Consider the following 23,384-nt stretch of genomic DNA (forward strand, 5'->3'; position numbering starts at 1 on the left):
GAACAAAGGCTTTTTTTAAATCCTCCCCTAGAGCCGATTGGTATCCTTCCCACATATGTTGTTGCAGCATCTCTATATAGAGAACCTAGCATTCTATAAACACGATGCTCTGGCTGAACACGCCTCAACGAGTAAAACTGTGAGGCAGAAGATGTCATCTCTCCATCTTCTCTTCTTTCCTTAAAATCTTGTCAGAGACAGAAGAGCTCTGTGAAAACAGCATGGGCTTTGGAACTGGACAGACCTGAGGAGAAATAAATCCTAGCTCAGCCTTTTATTAGCTGTCTGACCTTGGGCAAGTTACGTAACTTCTTTGACTTTGAGCTTGCCCGTGTGCAAAAGGGAAGATGATACTTTATTGGTTTCCATTATGATAATTAAATAAGAAAATACATGAAAAGCATCTAATACATGCCTGGCTCTCCAAGGATAGGAGTTTGTTCTCCCCCATCTGGCTTATCGTGCACCTGGTGCCCTAATGTTACTCTCTGGCTGTCCAAGGCCAAGGTGTGTGCCCCACACAAACCTAACCTTCTGTTCCTAAACCCTATCAAAGTTCCCATCCCTTAGAAGAACTGATCAGGGGTGCCTGGGTAGCTCCATCAGTTAAGCATCCGACTCTTGATTTCGGCTCTGGTCATGATCTCTGGGTCCTAGGATCAAGCCACACATCAGGCTCCCTGCTCAGCAAGGGGTCTGCTTGTCTCCCTCTCCCTGCTCATGCACTCTCTCAATGAATAAGTCTTTAAAAAAAAAAAAAAAAAGAACTGATCTAATCACACCACTAAAAGGAAAGCAATTCTGATTAAATGAATTCAAGTAAAATGTGTATGATATTAATCCTATATTAATTCTGTGGGGGAGGGGGAGGATTTCTACATTAAAAAAGGAAAGCTAGACAGGTACCTGGCTGGCTCAGTGCACATGCAACTCTTAATCTCAGGGTTGTGAGTTTGAGCCCCACACTGCGTTCAGAGATTACGTAATAAAAACCTTTTTAAAAATTTAAAAATTAGGGGTGTCTGGGTGGCTCGGTTGGTTAACCATCGGACTCTTGATTTCAGCTCAGGTCATGATCTCAGGGTGGTGAGATGCAGCCCCGAGTTGGGCCCCTTGCTCATCATAGAATCTACTTGAGATTTTCTCTCTCCCTTTCTCTCTGCCTCTCCCCTCACTCGCTCTCACTCTCTCTCTCTAAATAAAATCTTTGTAAAAATTGTAAAAAGAACTAGATATTCGAATGAAAGAAAAGACACCTAATCATGAGGTTCCCCTAGATCATAGGGGACCAATGTCAGCCTCTCTCTCCACAGGCATGGCCCACATCACTCTCTGTGCTGAAGATGAACCATCAGAGCTATAGGACCACAGCTCAGGTTGCCGAATATCACACCTCAAATCAACAGGTCCAGAAAAGAACTTGGGAGCCTTGGCTACCGCATCTGCTCTGGCCAGCACACACCACTTCCTTAGCCAAGAAGTTACAGTGCTGCTTTTTTTCCTAGGAGGTTTCCAACACTATTTTAAGCTCTTTGAAATGAAACAGCAACAGATTTGATTACGGTCACAGCCTTGGAATAGCCTGTAGGAGGCCTGGGCTCTACACTTCCAGAATCATACCTTGCTTCTCTGAATGGTTTCAACAAAGCCAGATTAATACAGGTGGCAGAGTGGGACTACATCTTAACTTCTCAGTGATCCAGGAAAGAGGACCACAGGAACATTTCTGGACTTTCCACATATAGGATCACAGAAGCAGATTATTACAACTAAAAATGGCCCAAGTGTAATCACTTGGCACAATGTGCTATGCTGACTATAAATCACAATTCAGCATGGAAGTTCTCTAAGGTACTCTTTAGCAGTGTGCGTGCTCTACTTGACTTTCTTGGCAAGCCCCCAGGGAGCCCAGGGAACTTAGCCTAGGCTGGGGTCTCAAGAGCCAGACGCCCCTCTGGGGTCAAAGGGACTGGCTGGCAACTTTAGCAGATGGAATAAAGAGGAAGTGAAGGTGAAGTCAAGGGGAGAAAAGGATTGGTCCAGGCAGGATTATCCAAAAGCATGGGCTTAGAGAACTGGCAAAGCAGAGACAGTAATAGCAAATGTTTTAAATTATACTTATCTAATTAGTCACCATGGTAAAAAACAGAATTTTGCTCTATTTTCTTTATACTTCACTGGATTTCCTTATACTGATTTTGTGTTTGTTTTTGAAATACATACTGAGGGCTGAAATTTGAGGGACAACATAATCTTTCTATTGCTTAGGCCTCTGAAGTTCTTAATCTGGTCCTTAGCTTTATCAAGAAGCAAGGAAAACCAGGATTCCAAAGCTTCAAGGCCAATATTCAATTTTTCATTCAATAAATATTTCTTGAGGGGCTAGAGAAGTGTCAGGTCTTTGCTCAATCCTGGGATACAGCAGCAAACAAAACAAATATGGTTCCTGAGTCCCTGGAGCTCAGTCTAGTGAGAGTTGTTAAGAATAAGAGCAGGACTGGGGCGCCTGGGTGGCTTAGTGGGTTGAGCGTCTGACTTATGGTTTCAGCTCAGGTCATGATCTCGGGGTTGTGGGATCGAGCCCCACCTAAGGCTCCGTGTTCAGTGCAGAGTCTGCTTGTCCCTCTCCATCTTCTCCTCCCTCTGCTTGCACTTTCTGTCACTTGTCCTTCTCCCTCTTCTCCTCCCCCTGTTCCTGCTTTCTCTCGCTCTCTCAAATAAATAAAAATCAGAGCAGGATCCAAAGCAAAAGGTTCGTATTGGAAAGTAGGCAAGATTCTGCAGCCAGCAATGGGATGCAGAGGGAGGAGATCCCTTCTGGGATGCCAGCAAAAGAGGTCATGGGCAAACAAGGAGCTGTTTAGGGGGGTGGGCTGGGTCAGATAATATCCTTATCCGCCCCCCACTCACTTTGGCAGAGAAGAGAGCCACAGGGATGTGTTGGGTTTATCAAGAACAGGTGACCGGGGCCCTCAGAGTCAATGCAGCCATGACGCTGCTCCTTCTCTGCTCACAGCCATGAACTGTGATATGTGCCATGTGAGCTGTGTGTGACATTCTGAAGCTCCAAAACAAAAAGACTTGAGTTGTCTACTGACAGGAATTCTAGGAAGGATAGCAAGCCAGAAACGCAAAGCATAAAAATAACTGCCAGAAGCAGCTGAGTGACCCTCTCCACAAGTGTCACCCACGTTTCTCTGACATTGCATGGAAATGAAAAACAAAAACCTGATTTCACCTGGAGGTGTGGGGCCACAAAGCAACCTGCTGAAATAATCAGGCTACAGCCAGAAGCCTCTGAGAGGAGTTTCTCCTTTAGGGCATGAAATGGGCAAGAATGGGGAAAGGCTGTGGCCTGCTGTGTTAGAGAAGGAGCCTTCCAGGAGCTCAGTCCCAGCACTACCAGAAGGTGTGACGGGCATGGTGAAGATGCAGAGCTGACAACAGCAACATGAGGAACTTCAGAGTAAGTGCCCCGCCAGCAGAGCAGTGGCCTAGACAGATCTCAAAGTATCTGATCTCTCTGGGCCTGTTTCCTTATCTGAAAATGGAGATAATAAAAGAGCAGGTGTTGGTTTCCTAGGGCTGCTATAACAAACACTACAAAGTGGGTGGCTTCAAACAAAAGACATTTATTCTCTCACAGTTCTGGAAGTTAGAAGTCCAAATTCAAGGTTTCGGCAGGGCCATGCTCCCTGTGAAGACTCCAGGGGAGAATCTTTCTTTGCCTCTTCCAGCTTCTGATGGTTGCCAGTAATTCTTGACATTCCCTGGTTTGTGGCAGCACAACTCCAATCTCTGCTTCCATCTTCGCATCAACGTCTTCCCTCTATATATCTCCCTCTTCATATAAGAACACCAGTCACTGGATTAGGGCCCATCCTAATCCACTATGACTTTATCTTAACTTGATTACATCTACAAGGATCCTATTTCCAAATAAGATCACATTCATAGGTTCTGGGCAGACATGAATTTTGGGGAGGACACTATTCAATCCAGTACAGAGCACCAATCTCATAAAAACTTTATATATGTAAGGTGCTTGGAACAGTTGCTGACACATTAACATATGGCAGTAAGAGTCAGCTACCCTTCTTCGACGTCTTTGGCAGATGACAGCTGCCATGGGATATACGAACGCTCTGTTATATAGGAATGGCTCTCCCTCCACCATGAGTCAGAGGGAAGAACCTGATGGGACGAGAGTGCCAAAAAGAGCTGATAAGGGCACAAGTAGAACACAGTGTGTTCATTACCATTCAATACCCCCTCATCAATACCCTACTAATAGGCTAGAGTGAGGAAATATCCACTACAATCACTTCATTTGTTTTTTAAAAACACAGAACTTATCATTCCAAACTAACAAAGGCCCTTTCAAAGCAGTCCTCAAGCTAAGATCCATTTAGAAGATCCTCAAGCTCCAGAGAACAGGCAGCGGAGAAGCTACACTAGTGAATGCAGCAGTTCAAGGCTTAGTCAGGCTGTGAGTTCTGATCCCAAACTGCTTTACACAGCATATTCATCCCACAGCTTAGCAACTGAGTGACTGAGTCCAAACACGAAACTCATTCTCTGAGATGGAGATCCTCTAACTCTAGGATATCTTACTTTCAGATTAGGGGAGGGGAGAAAAGATTAAAGGCTCCTAGTCTTTCTTCTTTAATAAATAGGTCTGGGACAGTACACAACTGAAAAGAAACAGAGCTAGATCTCAACTGCTATCTTCGTATCAAAATAAATTCCAGATGGATCAAAGACTTAACGATTAAATTTAAAGATTTAAATGTCCACATGTGCACACGCACACACAAACACACCAAGTACTCAAAGAGAATGAGTATTTTTTACATTTTTGAGGTAGGGAGACATGCCTTTTCTAAATACTGGCCTAGCAGCAGGAAAAACTCTAAGAAAAAAGATGATTTTGACTACCTAAAAATGTAAAGCTTCCCAAAAGAAAAAAATTGCATAAATACAGTCAAAAGATAAATGACAAACTAGGAACAATTCTGCACTATATATTATAGTCAACACTTTACCTCTTATAAGTTATTAAGAAAATATTACTGGAAAATATGTAAAAGATATTAATAGGTGACTCAAAAAAATATATAAATGTCCAAAATACATTTGAAAAGATGTTCAATCTTTAATATAAAAAAAATATTAAGTTGTACTTATTGAGTGACATGTCTCCATTACTATTTGAAGCATTTTACGTAAATTGACTTATTCTTCCTGAAACAGGTGCTATCACTACGCTTACCTTATCAAAGATGAAACTGAGAAAGACATAAATTAAATGACTTACCCAAAGTCACACAGTAAGTGGGTGAGTCAGAATTCAGGCCCCAGCAGGCTGGCTCCAGAGTCACATACCATATCATATCACATCTATCAGTCACATTCTCAACTACCATATTACAGTGACAAGACCACTTTTCACCTGTCAGATGGGGAAGATGAAAAACATACAACCCAGTATTACTGACAATGTAGGCAATCTCATGTGCTATTGGTAGAAGTTAACATTCTTAAGGATAGTTGGTTCCATGAATCAACATTGTAAGTGTGCATATCCCTTAACTGAGCCATTCTATTTCTTAGAATTTATCCTAAGGAAATAAGCAGACAAGTGTACAAAGATTATATACAGGGTGTTTATCACAGAATGTACATAATAATAAAATACTGCAAATAGGGGCACCTGGCTGGCTCAGTCAATAGAGTGTGCAACTCTTGATCTCAGGGTCCTGAGTTTGAGCCCCACATTGGGTGCAGAGATTGCTTTAAAAAAATACTGCAAATAAAAAGTCCAACAAATACACCAAAAGTCCAACAAGTTCATTCATTCAACAAATATTTATTGAACACCAACTGTGTACCAGGAACTGTCCTACGTAACAGCTAGAGAGCAGTGAATAAAAAAGAAGAAAAAAAGGGGCGCCTGGGTGGCTCAGTCATTAAGCGTCTGCCTTTGGCTCAGGGCATGATCCCGGCGTTAAGGAATCGAGCCCCACATCAGGCTCCTCTGCTATGAGCCTGCTTCTTCCTCTCCCACTCCCCCTGCTTGTGTTCCCTCTCTTGCTGGCTGTCTCTCTCTCTCTGTCAAATAAATAAAATCTTAAAAAAAAAAAAAAAAAGAAGAAAAAAAATCTCTGTCTTCATGGAGTTTACATTCTAGCGAAGGTGTTGGGCAATAAACAAATTAGAAAAGTATATAGTATATCAGGTGGTGTTAAATGCTATAGACAAAAATAGAGGAAAGAAGGGAGATAAGAAAGAAAGAGGGTTTGCTACAATTTTAAATAAGGGAGTCAGGGAAGGCCCCACAGATAACAGATAAGATAAACAGATTAAATATTAAAGAATAAAAAGCATTATGGTACATCCACACATTGAAATATAATTTACCCATTTATTCTACATGCATTTACATAATAAGGTGTCTACAACATCGCTGTGTCTCTCTCTCTGTCAAATAAATAAATAAAAATCTTTAAAAAATAAATAAATAAAGGTGTCTACAACAAACTACAGAATGAGAAAAGATTCTCACCACACACACACAAAGCAGGGGACTATGTCAGGTGATGGATGTGTTAACCATATTATGATAACAATTTAAAAATATATGTGTTTCAAATCACATTGTACACCCTAAACTTACACAATGTTATATGTCAATTATATCTCAATAAAGCAGGGGGAAAGGTGAATAAAGATTACAAAATGGTATAAAGAAGAAAAATGGTATTAAGATACGATTCCATTGATATGAAATTACATGTGTATATATGCTTATGCTTTAAATGGGATAGAGGAACAGCACAGAAAGAACTTGACAATACCAACCAAGGGTCCAGGCTGACTGCCAGACAAGTGGTACTGGCAACCTTTTACTCATCCTTCTCCCCACACCTACACTTTCATTTATTTATTTTGTTGGGGGGGAGGGCAGAGGGAAAGGGAGAGAAAATCCCAAACAGGCTCCACACCCTGAGATCATGACCTGAGCTGAAATCAAGAGTCAGACACCCAACCAAATGAGCCACCCAGGCACCCCTACACTTTGTTCCAGAAAGGATTTAAGGACCACAAATCCACCTACCCCTACAAGTTCTTTAACTCTCCCCTTCCTTCCTCACCCTTCTCCCTTCTCTTTCCAGATGCCAGGCCAGTGATAGGAGAAAAAGACAAAAGCTTAAGATCAAGGCAACCTGAAGGGGCCCAAGAAGGATGGAGGGAAACCTCTATACACCTGGATGGGATTCCTTATTTCAGCACACGGGAAACAGATCCTGGGACGCACACTTCCGCCTTGCAGATCTGTAAGATTTGAAGCAGGGCTGGGACACCTGGGTGGCTCCGATGGTTGGGCGTCTGCCTTTGGCTCAGGTCATGATCTCCAGGTCCTGGGATTGAGTCCCATGTCGAGCTCCCAGCTCGGCAGGGGGTCTGCTTCTCCCTCTCCCTCTGCTGCTCCCACTGCCTGTGCTCTCTCTCTCTCAAATGAATAAATACAATCTCAAAAAAAAAAAAAAAAAAGACTTAAAGCAAAGCTATCTAATTCAGATTCCGTGTTTCACCTCCTACTAAACCCCAAACGGCTTGCAGGGAAGCCAGGGGTAAGACTGACTCTCAAAGGGAAGTGACAAGCCACAGTAGGCTGGTGTGTGCACACAAGTGCCTACATCTTCCTAGGAGCAGAAAATGACACAGAGCTGAGCTCATTTTACTCCCTACTTTATCCCTTCCTCCATAGCTACACCCAACAAGCTATCCTGGCTAAGTTAAACTCATGTCCAATCCTATACACTCGCCACCTTGCATGACTCCCCTAGAGACTCACAGCCTCCCCAGTAAGATTCTCAAGTCTAGGTCCCTACCAAGAACGTTGCCCAAGGTGACGTTTTCAATCTGGGGTAAGGTTTTGAGTAATCTGGTGGACAGGGTCCAGATATATTTGCTGCCAAATATGTGGAAGCCAATTACACCTCTTGCCTGAGCATAAAGCTGCCAACAAGGAATTGGCAACTTCCCAAAGGTGGAATCCATGTTGCTATCCCCTATTTAGCCTGAGAGTAGGAGGCACGTGAACAGAGGCAGGGGACCTAAGGAAAGACTTAACAGTTTCAAAATATTTCTCACATACTCTCTGTCACCTCTTGGATACCAACAATACACAAGGCCCAGTGTTAAGAGTTTTCATATACTCTCACCAAAAATGACAAATCACTTCAATCAAACATTCATACCACATGCTACTAAATTTAGGAAGTCTAGGGCACACACAGGTCCAGTTGACCAACTGACAGTTGAATACCCAAGACTGAAATTAGGAATAAGTCAGAAATCTGAGATTCTCCTCAGGGTTGCAACACAGAAGTCTCATTACACACCATTAGGTCAACAGCCTTCATGCCCCATTCCAGCTTCTGCTCTTTCCTGGGCTTTCAGCAAGGAACATCCCTCCAACACATACACACACACACACACATACACACCCAAAATCCTCCAACACACTTAGTATACAAGTGGAAGAAATTCTTTACTAGTAAAGAGAACAAGATGAGTCAGAGAAAATCCAAAAGCATCATCTCTTTGACAGGGGAGCCTCTTCCCTTCTCTCCACCTCTCTCTTATCGTCCTTGAATATGTAGTTACTGAGCAACTTCTATTATGCTGTTACTGTAAGATATAATCATAAGATATGCCTCCCACCTTTAAGAATTTACTCCATTTGGAAAAACAAAATCAACACACAGGAAACATGTTATAAAAGGGAGCTCCAAGATTTCTAGTGCATGAACAGGAAGAACAGAGATAGACAAATAGTGGGGTATCCTGACATACACAGGTATCTTCAATTTCAAACACAATCTCCCCTTTTTTTGTTCCATTCTCAGGAGAGATGTGTTTCACTTCAAAAAAAATGTCATATACAAAATTCAAATATATTAAGTTAGGGATCATTCACTAGACAAAAAGGATCTTCCTTCTTCCTCTTTCCTGTGAAGTTTAGCGAGATACAACTTAATGCCTCCACAGCCCGTCATTGTTCACACACACACACACGCGCGCACACACACACACACACCCCACACATACAGACACACACATTCAACTTTTCAGGATCACATTTATAGGGTAAAGCAAAGTACTTAAAAATTTTATAAAACTTGGGGTGTCTGGGTGGCTCAGCAGTTAAGCATCCATAACTCTTGATCTCCGTTCAGGTCATTATCTCAGAGTCATGATACTGAACCCCACACTGGGCTCTGTGTGCTCAGTGGGGAGTCTGCTAGAGATTCTCTCCTTCCCCTCTCCCCCTCCCCCTCCCCCACTTTCTATCTCACACACATGCACATTGTCTCTCTCAAATAAATAAATCTTTAAAAACAAAACAAAACAAAACAAAAACAAAACAAGCAAGAGGTAATCTGGGTATAATAAATCAATAGAATCCTCCCCCTTTTTCACACAAACACCAATAGTAGTATGCCACAAACACTTTTCTGCACTTTGCCTTAGTTTTCTCTTAATAACAGATCTTAAAGATCATTCCCTATCAGGGTGTGAGTGTGTATGTGCCTGTACGTCTCACTCTTTTTAACAGCTACATAATATGGCAATATTCACTACAATTTATTCAACTAGTATCTTTTTTTTTTAAATTTTATTTATGGGGCACCTGACAAATAAATAAATAAAATCTTAACAAAGTTCCAGAAAGATTTGACAGAGAGAGAGAGCACAAGCAGGGGGAGCAGCAGGCAGAGGGAAAAGCAGACTCCCTGCTTAGCAGGGAGCCTGATGCGGGACTCGATTCCAGGACCCCGAGATCATGACCCGAGCCGAAGGCAGACGCTTAACTGACTGAGCCACCCAGGCATCCCTATTCAACTAGTATCTTAATGATATATAGTAAGATGTATTTTTAAGCAAAATATGTTAAAAACTATGCACACCACTTTTGCATATTTTTCCCTCAACAAAAATGTTCAGATTTAACTCTTTATATATCCTCCAAGCAACTATTAATGATCATTGATACTCGCTTTGGTTTGAATTTAATAGTGTTTCATCTTGACTTATTTCTACTACAGTATATGTTGACTGTGTCATTGTCACACCAAAGATGATCAAGGAAACACATGAAATACATATTGTCCCCTGAATATTCTGGTCAACCCTTTACGCCATCATCTTTATAAATAGCTTGTTAATAGTATATCTTTTACTGTGTTTAACTATAAGGAAGTGTTAAGACAAATAAACTACACACACACACACACACACACACACTCTCTCTCTTTCATTACCCAATTAAAAAGCAAAAAACATCTCTTTCACTTCAGTGTCCCTGGGTCTGCTGTTCGGTTTCTTTTAGATCACAGCAAGGTAGAATGAGTGAGGGCTCTACAGACACATTGGGATTGGAATCTCAGTTCTGCCATTTCCAAGTTAAACCACCTCTCAGAGCTTCTGGCTTATCATCTATAAACCAAGGGCAATACCACCTATCTCTCATATAGCTGAAATCACTACACAGGGAAAGAAGTCCGTTCAAGAGAACCAAAGTGCTGTCTCTATTGAACCAGCACTGCCTGGGGAAGTCAAAGACTTGCTTAGAGAAGTGGACAAGGACAAGAAAAAAATCTGACCAGCTGATGAGAGAAAGGGTGCTTCCAGCAGAGGCCACAACACATGCAAAGGGTGAGAGTTGTGCAAGGCCACAAAGTACCCACACAGCTACTGATGAGAAGGTGAAAAATAATTTATAGTCAAAAAATACTTCCTGAGTGACTCTACGCACTAAAGATACAACCATGAGCAAGAAGGCCCCTACCTTCGTGGAACTTATAATCTAATAGGAGAGAAAGACAAACTACTAAGAAGCAGTAAGTGGTCTAAAGCAAATGAGGTACGAAGATAAGAAGTAACATGGAGTTGCTTTGTACAGAACGGGCAGAAAAGACTTCTAAGAGGAGATAATGTTTAACTGACACTTAAAAGTAAGGGATCATTAATAAGGTGAAGAGCAGGGTAAAGACACGAGTTTTAGGCAGAGGCTATAGCACTACAAAGGCTCTGAAACCAGAGAGTAGAAGAGGAGATCAGGAACTACACGCAGGTGAGGGTGTCACAGGAGATGAGAGAAGGGCTTGGGATAAGACTTGAGAAAAAGGCAGGGACCAGATCTTCCTTGATCTTATAGGCCACAATTTGGGCCAAATTCTGTAAGACTGTTTATTCCAATCTAAGACAGTTGGACTTGATCATATAGGTAACAGGAATGCAACAGAGGACTTGAAAAGGAGAGTTGGGTTGTCTTACAGGAGAATAGTGGCAGCTGTGTAAAGGATGGCCACAACCTGGCATGAAGACAGCTTGGGAACCAAATAAAGACCACCTACACTAGGACAGGGTCAGTGTGCACAGGAAAAGAGATGCACCCTAGAGAAAATCTGCAGTACAACCGGTAGCCTTCAGGGTCCACGTTCTAGCCTGTTTTCTGAGTCCAAAGTCAAAGCTTCCTGTAAATCCCAGAGTTACTGACCTGCCACGGGTTAGTCATAAGGCCCTGCACAGCTTATCTGGCTCTACATGTACTGTGGCAACGAGATGAGGTGCTGGTACATAGAGACGGTTATCCGTTATTCCCACTCCATGACAGACTAAGTTTCCTAGGACCTTTAAATCCAAGTAAAGGGTTCAAATCCTCTTTCTTTCCCTTTAGGGATGGGAGGTCAGCGGAGTCCTCTATGCCAGTTTCTCCAAATATGGTCTGTAGATGATGACTGTAGTCAGAGTCATCTGGGAGGCCAATCAAAATGCAGATTCCTGATTACCACCTTATACCTACTGAATCAGAAAAGCTAGGGAGCAGAGGTCGGGAATTTGCGTTTTACTTTATTTTTTTATTTTTTTAAGTAAGGTCTACACCCAACGTGGGGCTCAAACTCACAACCCCAAGATAAGGAGTCACATGCTCTTCTAACTGAGCCAGTCAGGCATCACCAGGAATCTGAATTTTAAGTAAGTATCCAGCACGCCCCTCTTTTGCCCCCATAGGTATTTCTGATGCATTAAAGCTTCAAAATCATAGTTCTACAAACAGGACTAATGGAGGAGGGCCCTCACTTGAAGTTGGCTGACAATGTCAAAATTAGGGCACTATGTAGAACCAAGAATCAAGCTGGACATGGAGTAATCTAGAAAGAGGAGTCAGAATGTATTATGAAATTTGAAACAGAAAATAGAAGGCAAGGACATCAGAGCAGAAAACAGAAGGCAGGACATCAGAGCATGAGGCTTAGGGAAAAGAGGAGTCAAGACAGGGAGCATTCTTGAGGGAATCACTAACTACGGCCATATCTGGCTCTCTTAGGCTGGTTTCCCAGCAGAGCCCTAGGAGGAGAGTGCAGATGCCTTGCTTCATGGAGGCAACGTGACTGGGCTTAGACTGCCCAAGACGTGCACACAATCAGTCTATCCAACCTTCAAAAGAGAATATACCTCTCTTCAGTAAGTACTGTTCCTATCCCCATGATTTCCCCTCACCAAGCACCCACCATGATGCCAATTACCAGTCTATAGAAGACCTCCAGGCCACACAGAAAAATATACAGAACACCTCTAAGGGCTAATGACAGGCACCACTTACCAAGATTCTCTACTTGGCACATTAAAGCACCCTAACGCTGCCATAAATTCAAGGACCATTCCAGGTCAGAAACTTTGAAGCCCACTGCCCATACACCTTCAGATCCTACATCTATCCACATCCAGCCAGTCTTCCACTACTCCTACTATGCCTCGCTGATAGAATCCCACCCTATATTTTACACTATGTCCCTCCCCAAAATTCAGACAGAAATCCACAGACTGAGTGAGGCTAGGCAGAGTCCTGAATTCCCTGGGCTGCTGAGGCCAGCTCCTACGCATGGTTTGGTGGGAGGAGGTACAGCCCGAGGGAGTGCTCACCCTACCTGAAGGGAATATCCTCAGCCTACCTAAGAGGAGCACCAGGATTGCTATAGGCTTCTATACAGGAAACTTTTTCAAAAATTAGCTAGTTAAACCTGGTATGTTTAAAAGGGAGCAGAATTTGAAGTGTGAGGAAAGGTACAGTAGGATTTCTGAGGATTTGACTTTCAGATAATTAACACATAAAATACAAAGTAATATGCAATCTAGCTCAAACCTTTATATGTCAACTACCTGATCCTTCTTCTAATCCAAAAGCTGGCTCCACACTAAAGAGGTAAGAATGCCAAAAGATGATTTAAGTAATCCCCAAGATTATTTATGGCCCTAATCGTGAGCTGCTTGCCCTATCCTTTCTTACGCTCCACCCATTATCCAGATTCTCTAGGTTTCTGACTTAATGATTCAGCTTCCTGTTTCATCTTTGCCTCACCTTATCCCTAAGGCCTTTTGCTTCCTTCCTTGCTTAGAATTCCACTCCACTCTCAGTTATTCTGCCATCAGCCACTCAGAGTAAATAACCTGCCTACCCAGATCTCCAACTTTTATCCTCAGCACTCATGCCCCATTCATGGGCAAGTCCTCTGCCAGGTACACTGATTTTTATGAATATGTCTCAGGGAGAGACAAGTGTATTCGATGATTCATTTCAAGCATGTTAGATAGTTCATCCAGGCAAACACTGGAATCACCAAAGATGGAAAAAGGAGAATGACAATGAGCCAGGGCCAAATGACTAGATCTTACCCTGACATTCAAAAGCGCACCTTCTTAGCCCTCAGCTGGTACTCTGGGTAGTCCTACCCAGCACCCCACCTCAAGAGATGCTTCCAGCTCACAGCAGTTACAACTAAGAATAAATGGTGAGCAAGACATAGGCCTTTGCCCAACAAAACTTACCATCTAGTGAGGGAGACAGATAATTACAGTATGTATAATCAAAGGTAATGCATGTAGAGCTGTAAGACTAAGAAGGGCAGTCAAGTGAGGTTACACCTAAGCTGAAACTTGAAGGCTGAATAGGAGATACCTAGGCAGTGGCTGGGTACTTGAGGAAAAGTGTTCTAAGTAGAGGGAACAGCATATGCAAAGGTCTTGCAGCAAGAAAACACATCTGAAGAGATGGGATGAGCTGGGGGATGGAGAGGCCAAAGCAGAAGGTGTCCTGAACCAGAAGATGCTACAAAGACCAAAAAGGGCCTCATAAGACATATGAAACTGATTTATAATTCACTTAACAAGTATTCATTGAGTATCTACAATGTACCAGACATTGTTATACATAGTAGAAATAAAACAGTGAATAAAACAGACAACATCCCTGTTCTCAGAGAATTTAATTCTACTTAGAGGAGACCAGAGGTGCCTGGTTGGCTCAGTCAGTAAAGCATGCGACTTTTTTTTTTTTTTTAAAGATTTTATTTATTTATTTGACAGAGAGAGAGACAGCCTGCGAGAGAAGGAACACAAGCAGGGGGAGTGGGAGAGGAAGAAGTAGGCTTCCAGAGCTCCCAGCAGAGCAGGGAGCCTGCTGCAGGGCTCGATCCCAGGATCCTGGGATCACGCCCTGAGCCGAAGGTAGACACTTAATGACTGAGCCACCCAGGCACCCCATAAAGCATGTGACTCTTGATTTGAGGCTGGGTGTGCAGCCTACTCAAAAAAATAAATAAATAAAAATTAATTGGAGGAGACTATATAAACAAATACATGAATAAACTAGAAAAATATCACATATTAATAAGTACTATGGAAAGAATTAAAATAGGTGATATGATAGAAAGGATATGGGTGGCTACTTTAGAATAATTAGGTGGTCAGGGGAAGGTCTCTCTGAGGAGAGGACATTTAAAAACAGATCTCTCAGGGCACCAGGGTGGCTCAGTCAGTTAAGCATCTACCTTTGGCTCAGGTCATGATCCCAGGTCCTGGGATGGAGCTACTTCGGGCTCACTGCTAAGTGGGGAGGCTGCTTCTCCCTCTCCCGCTGCTGCTACCCCTGCTTGTGTGTTCTCTCTGTCAAATAAATACTATCTTTAGGAAAAATAAAAAACAAAAATAAAAACATATATCTTAAAACAAAACAAAACAACAACAAACCCTCAAAAAACAATCATTCAAAGATCAAGGGAAAAAGCATTCTAGGTGGGGGTGACAATTCATGTAGAAGTCCAATGGCAAGATCATTGAAGTTTTTTAAGCAGGAAAGTTAGACCATGATCATTCATCTATATTATAAAGATCACTCTGGCTGCAATGTGCAGAGTAGAATGAAGGTGGGGAAGGATAAAATCAAGACTGGAGGTAGAGATGAAAATGTATTATATACACTAAGGTGAGAAGAACCCAACAACAAGGATGACGATGATGATGATGACAAGGACCACCACCGCTCATGTACACTTACTGGGGGCCGATCTATTTTTTTAAGCATTTTACGTGTAATTCATTTATTTAATACTCACAAGTACTCTATTTTATAAGTCATAAAACTAAGATACAGGGTAGTGGCATTGAAGAAGGAAAGAAAGCAACTGGATCCAAGAAACACTAGGGAAGAAAAGTTCCAGTGACAGGCTGGTTGCTGGCTGTGGGAGAGGAAGCGAAGTCGGACAATGACTACAAGCCTTTGGGCTAATAACTGCGTGTCGGTTACCATGTGGCAGGACACTGGATGAGGAGCAAGTAGGGAAGAGCGGTAGGCTGCATGGTGGCGAGTATGTAAAACATCCCCGTGATGCTGGTCACATGAGCAGCTGGACACTGTGGTCTGGAGAAAGATGTGAGCATCATCCATACGTAGATGGTTAAGTGGAGCTGTCAGAAAGGTTGAGATCACCTAGGAAGAGTATGAGAAAAGAAAAAAAAAGGCCTAGGAATAGAATGCTGACACTTAAACACAACAAGAATCCTTTATTTAAAAAAAAAAAAAAGGAAATACCTTAATAGCTCTCAATAGGAAAATAACTAAATACAGCAAATCTACACTATAAAATATTATACAGTAGCTGAAATCAATGAGAAATATCTTTATGTACCAATATGAAATATTGTTAAGGCACCTTACTGAATCAAAGAAATACCAAAATGATCCATAAAATGTGACCCTGTTTGTATAAATAAATAAGACACAAAAGTAACACTTTTCTGGGTTCATACATACGTATGTAAACACACAGAAAAAAGTCTGGTATGTACAAATGCCAAACACTAACAGGTTGCCACCTCTGAGGAATACAAAACTAACGGAAATGGGTGTGGGGAGAGCAGGAGAATTCAAAATATCTACAGATTTTAATTTTTTTTAGATTATATTACTACATTCCCTATAACATTAAAGATCAGTTTTCCAAAAAATAATGGGAATCTCAGGGCACCTGGCTGGCTCAGTTCGTAGAGCATGTGATTCTTGACCTCAGGGTCGTGAGTTTGAGCCCCCACCTTGGGCACAGAGCTTACTTAATATAATAATAACAGGAATCTTTGTCCCCTCAGTTTCGCTGTGAACCTAAAACTGTTCTAAAAAATCTAATTTTTTTTTAAATGGGAGCCTACAAATGGGAGAAAAGAGGGAGCCTACAAAGGATATCTTTTGCTTCAGATGCTAAATTTTCTGTCTCTTCCACCCCCAGTGGCCTTGGTGTTCAGATCTTAAGGCTTCCCATCTATTAACACGAAGCTGCCTAATTCCATGTCTACCCTGAATCACTAGACCCAGGCCAAGCCTGACCACCAATCCTAGCCTGGGTCAGAGTCCCAGGAGGAGAGGTCAGACACCAAAGTCTTAAACAAACATGGGAGAATGAGGGTCACCTGACTGGCTCAGTCAGTAGAGCATATGACTCTTGATCTCAGGGTTGTGAGTTTGAGCCCCATATTGAGTTCAGAGATTACTTAAAAATAAAATCTTAAAAAAAAAAAAAAAAAACACCATGCCAACCTCAAGGACAGGGACCAGGTGGCCTTGCTGGCCAGTAAAAGTCTCAATGGAGAAAAGGTATTTGAAGGTCTACAAGTAGCTTTGCAGTACTGAGGGATGTGGCTGAGGGACAATCAGACAAAATCAGGGGGAAGTGGTATGGGGTGAGTTAGAGAGCCAGTACTGCTTATAAAGATTCCAAGTGAAGTGCTGTAGTATAGTGGAAACCAGTTTCACAACACGGGAGAGGGGAAGCCAAATTCTGTGAAGGGGTTGGGGGCACGTAATGGGGGTATGTGTGTCTAGGGTTATCTAGAGGAGTCACTTCACTCAAAGCAGCAATTCCAGGAGGCACAGTATAAACGTTTTGGAGCAACAGAAAGAAGCCAAGGACTTGGCTCCTTCCTGAAAAGAAAGGAGGTTCTAAAAAGGAGGAGAAAGGACACTGAAACAATGTGTTTCCTTCTTCAGTAAACCAAAGGCAGCAAGATCATGGCAGATCTCTGATGACTGTACTCTTAACTTTCGACTGTCCAAGGATGAAAGACAACATATTTGGTCTACATGTTTTCCTGGTTACCCAAAGAAATAGCACTACCTGGGCCTTACCCAACAGCTGATTCACCATCAATTAGTCTATATCACAGCCTGCTGAGCCTTACACTTCACACAGTCACATACCAGACTCTAGAAAAAAACAACCTGGTGTGAGCTGTCAAAGTCCTCTCGGTACCTGACCTCACCCTCTGGGGTAGGTTTCATTTCAAAACTGAAAGGGACTGAGAGCTGGGGAAATCCAAAGATCAACAGAGCCAGAACAGGTGGTTCCCAGCAGAAAAGGGTCCCAGGCTGGAACTCAAAACAGAAACCAGACCACTGATAAGACAGTTTATGATGTCTGTCTCCAAGCCTTCAGATACTTACACGTTTTCCAATATTTACAACAGGGCATGACCATGCTTATCCAACTCCTGACAATTAGATATCTAATTCTCCAAGTGTTCAATCAACTTCCTGGCTTTATTATGTTTTAGAGCTCTGGGGTAACTCTAGTAACTGGGATACCTTGTGAATTTTATAGTCCTTCAAATGGACCACATCTTTTTTTAAAGATTTTATCTATCTATTTATCCTAGGGGGAGGGAGGGGCAGAGGAGGAGGAAGAAAGACAGGGAGAAAATCCCAAGCAGACTCTGTAAAGTGGGGCTTGATCCCATGACCCTGAGATCACGACCCAAGCAAAAACCAAGAGTCACACACCCAAGTGACTGAGCCACCCAGGCACCCCAAATGGGCCACATTTTAATTGTAATGAACTTTATCATCTCTTCCTCCTTCTTCATCTCCCCATGAACCCTCAGCAAAATTCCTGTCTCACTAAAAAATTTCCACGTTTTTCATGATGGCCCTCTCAACAGAGCAATAGTCAATACAATGAAAGTCTAATTCATCAAAGAAATCAACTTATTTGCTTGAGGTTCACTATTAACTAGCTGAGAGACCTTGAGCAAGGCACTTACCCTTTCTGGACTTGGTTTCTTCATCTGTAAAGTAAGGAGGTTGGAAACAGATGGAAGGAAAGCAATAAAACTTCCTTGAACTATGAAAAGACAAACTTTCAAGTCTAAACAGTTCAGCAAGTGGCAAGGAGAGTTATTTTAAAAAGACACACCTAGGGACATCTGGGTAGCTCAGTCGTTAAGCGTCTGTTTTCAGCTCAGGTCATGATCCCAGGGTCTTGGGATGGAGCCCTGCATCAGGCTCCTTGCTCAGCAGGGAGCCTGCTTCTCATAGATAAAGTCTTAAAAAAAAAAAAAGACACACACCTAAAGCATATCAAGATGAAATGCTAAGCAGGAAGAAAAAATTTACAAACTTCCAAAGAGAAAGAACAGGTAATTACTTACAAAGGAAAAAGAATCCTATTGACACTGGACTTCCCATCTGTATCACTAGAAACTGAAGACAATAGAAAGCTGCATATAGACTTTGTAGTGACTAGAACTACTATTTGAGAATCCTAAACCCAGCCAAGACATCATTCCTACATTATGGTAAAATTCAGGAGTACCTGGCTGGCTCAGTTGGCAGAACATGCGACTCTTGATGTCAGGGTTGTAAGTCTGAGCCCCACATTGGGTGCAGAGATTACCTGAGAATAAACTCGTGGGGCACCTGGGTGGCTCAGTTGGTTAAGCGTCCAACTCTTGATTTCAGCTGGGGTCATGATCTCGGGACCGTGAGACTGAGCCCCACTTAGGGCTCTGAGCTCTGCTTGTCCCTCTCCTTCCTCTCACTTGTGTGGACACGCATTCCCTCCCCCCACTTAAAATGGATAAATAACATCTTAAGAAAAAATAAAAAATAAACTCTTACTATATACACACACACACACACACATGTATCTACACGCACACAATTGGACATATAAGGACCCTGAAAGTACCATCCATGCCCCTTTTCTAAGAAAATCACTCAGAGAAAGAAACATCCTATTCAAATTAATATTTAAAACTGGAGCAAAGCTGGGAAAGATAAAGTGTACACAAGGCATGTTTTCCCTCCCCCAAAAAAGACCTTTTAATGAGGTTGTACGAGATGACTTCTGATGCCCTTTCCAAGTATAAACAGAAACTGTCCTGTACACAACCATCCCTGGAAGTCTGGGTTTGTGAGTTGTTCATCACCTAGTGGCCTGAAGAAGTAAATGCAGTTTTGTCAAATGCCCGGATAAACTTCCAGCCATTTTGTGAGCTCTGACAGCATGTAGCTCTGACAGTCTAATGTTCTAGAGATTACAAGAGTACGAGACTGCAAACCCTCCAGACTCATATACAATTGTAGAGACTGAGCTCACTATCCATTCATTCTCCACAGATGTGGAAAGGGCCCATATTTTGTGCCTAACCATAAGAAGTGAAGCATAGATTGTTGTTGCAAGGCTGTACTTGCAGAGCGGTAAAAAACAGAGATTGCTTTTGTGCAGACCAATCCAAACTGAAAGCAAGTTTAGATGCTATGAGAAAACTGCAAAATGCCTTATAAATAGGAAGAGTGTATTCAAACATTCACAAGACTGGCATGTGAAAGATGGATTATATTTACCCTGTATGGTTCCAGGGAATAGGCCTAAAACTGATGAGAAGTCATCTTAATTAGATTTCAATTCAAAACAAGAAATAATAACTTACCAAAGAGAGCTATTCAACATATAATGGGATTCCTCAAGAAGTGATGAGCTCCCCAGCAATGGAAGCATTCAAAAAGAACTTGGGTGATCATGTGTCAGGGGGATAATGGAATGCATTCCTGTAACTGAATGGCAGACAGGAGACAAGGAGATTGACTGTTACCTCAAAGGCCCTTTCCAACTCCAAGAGTCTATCATTCTAAATAAAACAAAAAACAAACATCACTAATAGAGTCCTCCCTCTGCTTTTTTTTTTTTTTTTTTTTTTTTTAATTCCAACCAGGCAGTACAACACAGGGGGCTGGATACCACTTTCCACTTGAGTAACTATAGACAAATTCTTTAACTCTATTTGCCTCACTTTTTTTTTTTTTTTTTTTTTTGGTTTGACAGAGAGAGAGACAGCCAGCGAGAGAGGGAACACAAGCAGGAGGGAGTGGGAGAGGAAGAAGCAGGCTCCCAGCAGAGGAGCCTGATGTGGGGCTCGATCCCAGAACGCCGGGATCACGCCCTGAGCCGAAGGCAGACGCTCAACGACTGAGCCACCCAGGCGCCCAGCCTCACTTTCATTATCTGTAAATTTAGAACAGTACTTATCTCATAAGATTACTATGAAGATTAGGTAGCAAACTTCTTAACAAAGTAGTAACATACAGAAAGTGTATAAAACTAGGAGCTTGTAAAGGAAAGGTAGCTGGAGGGGGGAGGGGCGGGCAGGGGAGGGTGGAAAGTGAAACCTAAATGTGCTGCTTGTTTTAGTTATCTGTACCCAGCTCTCAATCAAAGCATTCCTGACTGTTGCTGGCCAGAGGCTAGGTTCCCTAGGCAACAAGCCTCAAAAAAAGAGCCCAGACTTACCTTCTTCAGGAAGGCAGTATTCTGTCCTGAAATCTGGCATTCTCCCTTGCACAAAGCAGGATCCCTAAAACCTCACAAATACTACCACTCCAAAATCAAGGAGCTGAGCAAGTATTATTCTCCTCACTTCAAATGATCAATCAGAACATCAGAGTTAGAAGGGATCTCAGAGACCACCTAGAGCGACCCTTTTGTTTAATGAATGAGGACAATGAGGCTGAGAAAAGTGAAGTCCTGGATGCGGCAAGTTGATGACAAGGTTAAGATCACAGGCCTCCTTATTTCTAGCCCAGTAGTCGAAAGCTTCCCATTTTTCAGATGGGAAAAATAGGACTGGCCCTACAAAGCCAACTGCCCCATACTATGTACTTTAGACAGATAAGAAAAGAACAGAAACGGTAGAGCGTAGAGGCTAAAAATGTGGACTCTAGAGCCAGATCGCATATTCAAATCCCAGCACTGACTATGTGAGTTTAAAGCATGTTTCCTAACCTCTTTGTTTCTACAAAATGGGGATAAGAGTGACCACCTTATAGGGTTACATTAAGGAATAGATCAGATAACCCATGTCAAATGCATGGCACATAAAGTGCTCAATGTATATACACTGCTCTGCTTCCCATCATTACCAGTTGTAATGGAAACACAATCGTAGTAACAAAAGAGACAGGAGAAGCTCTTACTTAGGCCCAAAAGCAGTAAGATTCAGCTCCATTTCCTGGCCTCAGCCAGGGAACACTCAACCCCTCAGCAGAAGACCATAAATGACCCATCGCTCTTTCATTTCTTTGGATCTAGGGAAGAATCACTCAGAGAATAACCAGTACATGCCATGGTGATAAGATGCTTAAGATCACAAATAAAGTTTATGTAGGTCTGAACCCAGGTGTGACCTTCAGATCTATGCTCACCTCAAGTTCGAAAAATGCAGTTCATGTCCAATCTTTTCTCTTCAATCCATGATGGTGGTACGGTATAATGGTAAGAAAACAAGAGCACTGGACAGAGTGCCTGGCTGGCTCAGTTGGTAGAGCATGAAACTCTTGATGTCAGGGTAGTGAGTTCTAGTCCCATGTTGGGTGTGGAGCCTATTTAAAAAAAAAAAAAAAAGGAAAGGAGGAAAGAAGGAACAAGAGCCCTGGAGTTTGACTTCCCAGGAGCAACTTACTGTTCTATCATTTATTGGCTATATCATTTAGGCATACCTTACCTCTAAGCCTCTGCCTCTCCATCTGCTTTAATTATTGTAACAGTGACATTTAGTGAGCACTTTCTATGTGCCAAGCACTATGCTAAGCGCTTTACATGGCTTATATCATTTAACCATCACAACCTTATGAGGCAGGTACTACTACCCTCATTTTATAAGTAAGGAAAAAGAGACAGTTTTCTAATTCAAAGCCATACAGCTCGTTACTTACAAAGCTGAGAAGTCAGGGCAGGAAGCCTGACCCCAGAGTCTATGCTTCTTACTCCTATACTGCTCTATCTCTCACGGCACCAGCCTTCGTGTGACAGCTATGCTATTAAAATAACACAATCTACATAAAGTACCTGGTTCATCAGTTAGCCATTACTATAATTGCTGTTATTATTATCACCAATCCCTTTGAGCCTCTTCAAATACTACTTCCTGAGTTCCAACTTCACTTAAAGGAAATGGTTGTTTGCCTATATCTACATACCAGCTCAATGGGCAGCCTGAGGTGGGGTTCTAGTATTTCACTGCCCTCATAATACAGAAGCATCTGGGTAGAAAGACAAGAAAGTATTTTCTAAAAACCTCCTAGTCTAAAGCAGCTCTATCTGTCCATGGGTCCTGTCCCCACGCTTTAATAAAATCAACTTTTTGCACAAAACAAAAAAAACAAACAAAATAACCCTACTCTATTAAAAAACAATATAGGAACATCTTTGTTTTTAAAAATAAAATCTTCATTACTCTCGCTAGAAAAGAAACATAGCCATGTTAAAAAATTTTTTCAAGGGGCGCCTGGGTGGCTCAGTCAGTTGAGCATCCAACTCTTGATTTCAGCTCAGGTCCTTATCTCAGGGGTGCGGGATCAAGCCCCACGCTTGATTGGGCCTCATACTTGATTGGGCCCCATAACTCAGTAGGGAGTCCGCTTGAGATCTTCTCTCTGCCCTTCCCTTCTCCCCTGTGTACACTCTCAATCCTGCTGTTTCTCTCTAAAATAAATAAATCTTTAAAAAAAATTTTTTTTTCAAAATAGAAATATACACTATTCACTTAAAAAAAGAAATTGTCCTCGGGGCGCCTGGGTGGCTCAGTCGGTTAAGCATCCAACTCTTGACTTTGGCTCAGGTCATAATTTCAGGATCGTGAGATCAAGCCTCATGTCGGGCTCCATGCTGGGTGTGGAGTCTGCTTAAGATTCTCTCTGTCTCCTTCTCCCT

General features: G+C 42.2%; 1 protein-coding gene across 35 annotated transcripts in view; it reads right to left on the reverse strand.

Moving 5' to 3' along the window:
• Positions 1-23,384, reverse strand: part of ASPRV1 (aspartic peptidase retroviral like 1) — a 107,206-nt gene that overhangs the window by 72,507 nt on the left and 11,315 nt on the right. For 7 of the 35 annotated variants that reach the window (XR_008958344.1, XR_008958349.1, XM_057309472.1 and 4 more), the window contains exons 3-6: positions 21,878-22,054; positions 20,110-20,233; positions 5,318-5,452; positions 3,645-3,843 (exon numbers count right to left, since the gene is read on the reverse strand). Coding sequence is in view for 15 of the 35 variants with exons in the window: in XM_057309457.1 (XP_057165440.1) it covers positions 5,318-5,452; positions 18,591-18,600 (145 nt within the window). In the remaining 20 variants the exon portion in view is untranslated. Of the gene's footprint in view, positions 1-2,196; positions 3,542-3,612; positions 3,844-5,317; positions 5,453-15,655; positions 15,839-18,590; positions 18,720-18,825; positions 18,878-20,109; positions 20,234-21,877; positions 22,055-23,384 lie in introns of those variants that run through there. The other 28 variants (XM_057309473.1, XM_057309474.1, XM_057309461.1 and 25 more) reach the window with 17 other exon arrangements.

The sequence above is a fragment of the Ursus arctos genome, unplaced genomic scaffold, assembly GCF_023065955.2.
Source record: "Ursus arctos isolate Adak ecotype North America unplaced genomic scaffold, UrsArc2.0 scaffold_8, whole genome shotgun sequence".
In the NCBI taxonomy this organism is placed as follows: domain Eukaryota; kingdom Metazoa; phylum Chordata; class Mammalia; order Carnivora; family Ursidae; genus Ursus; species Ursus arctos.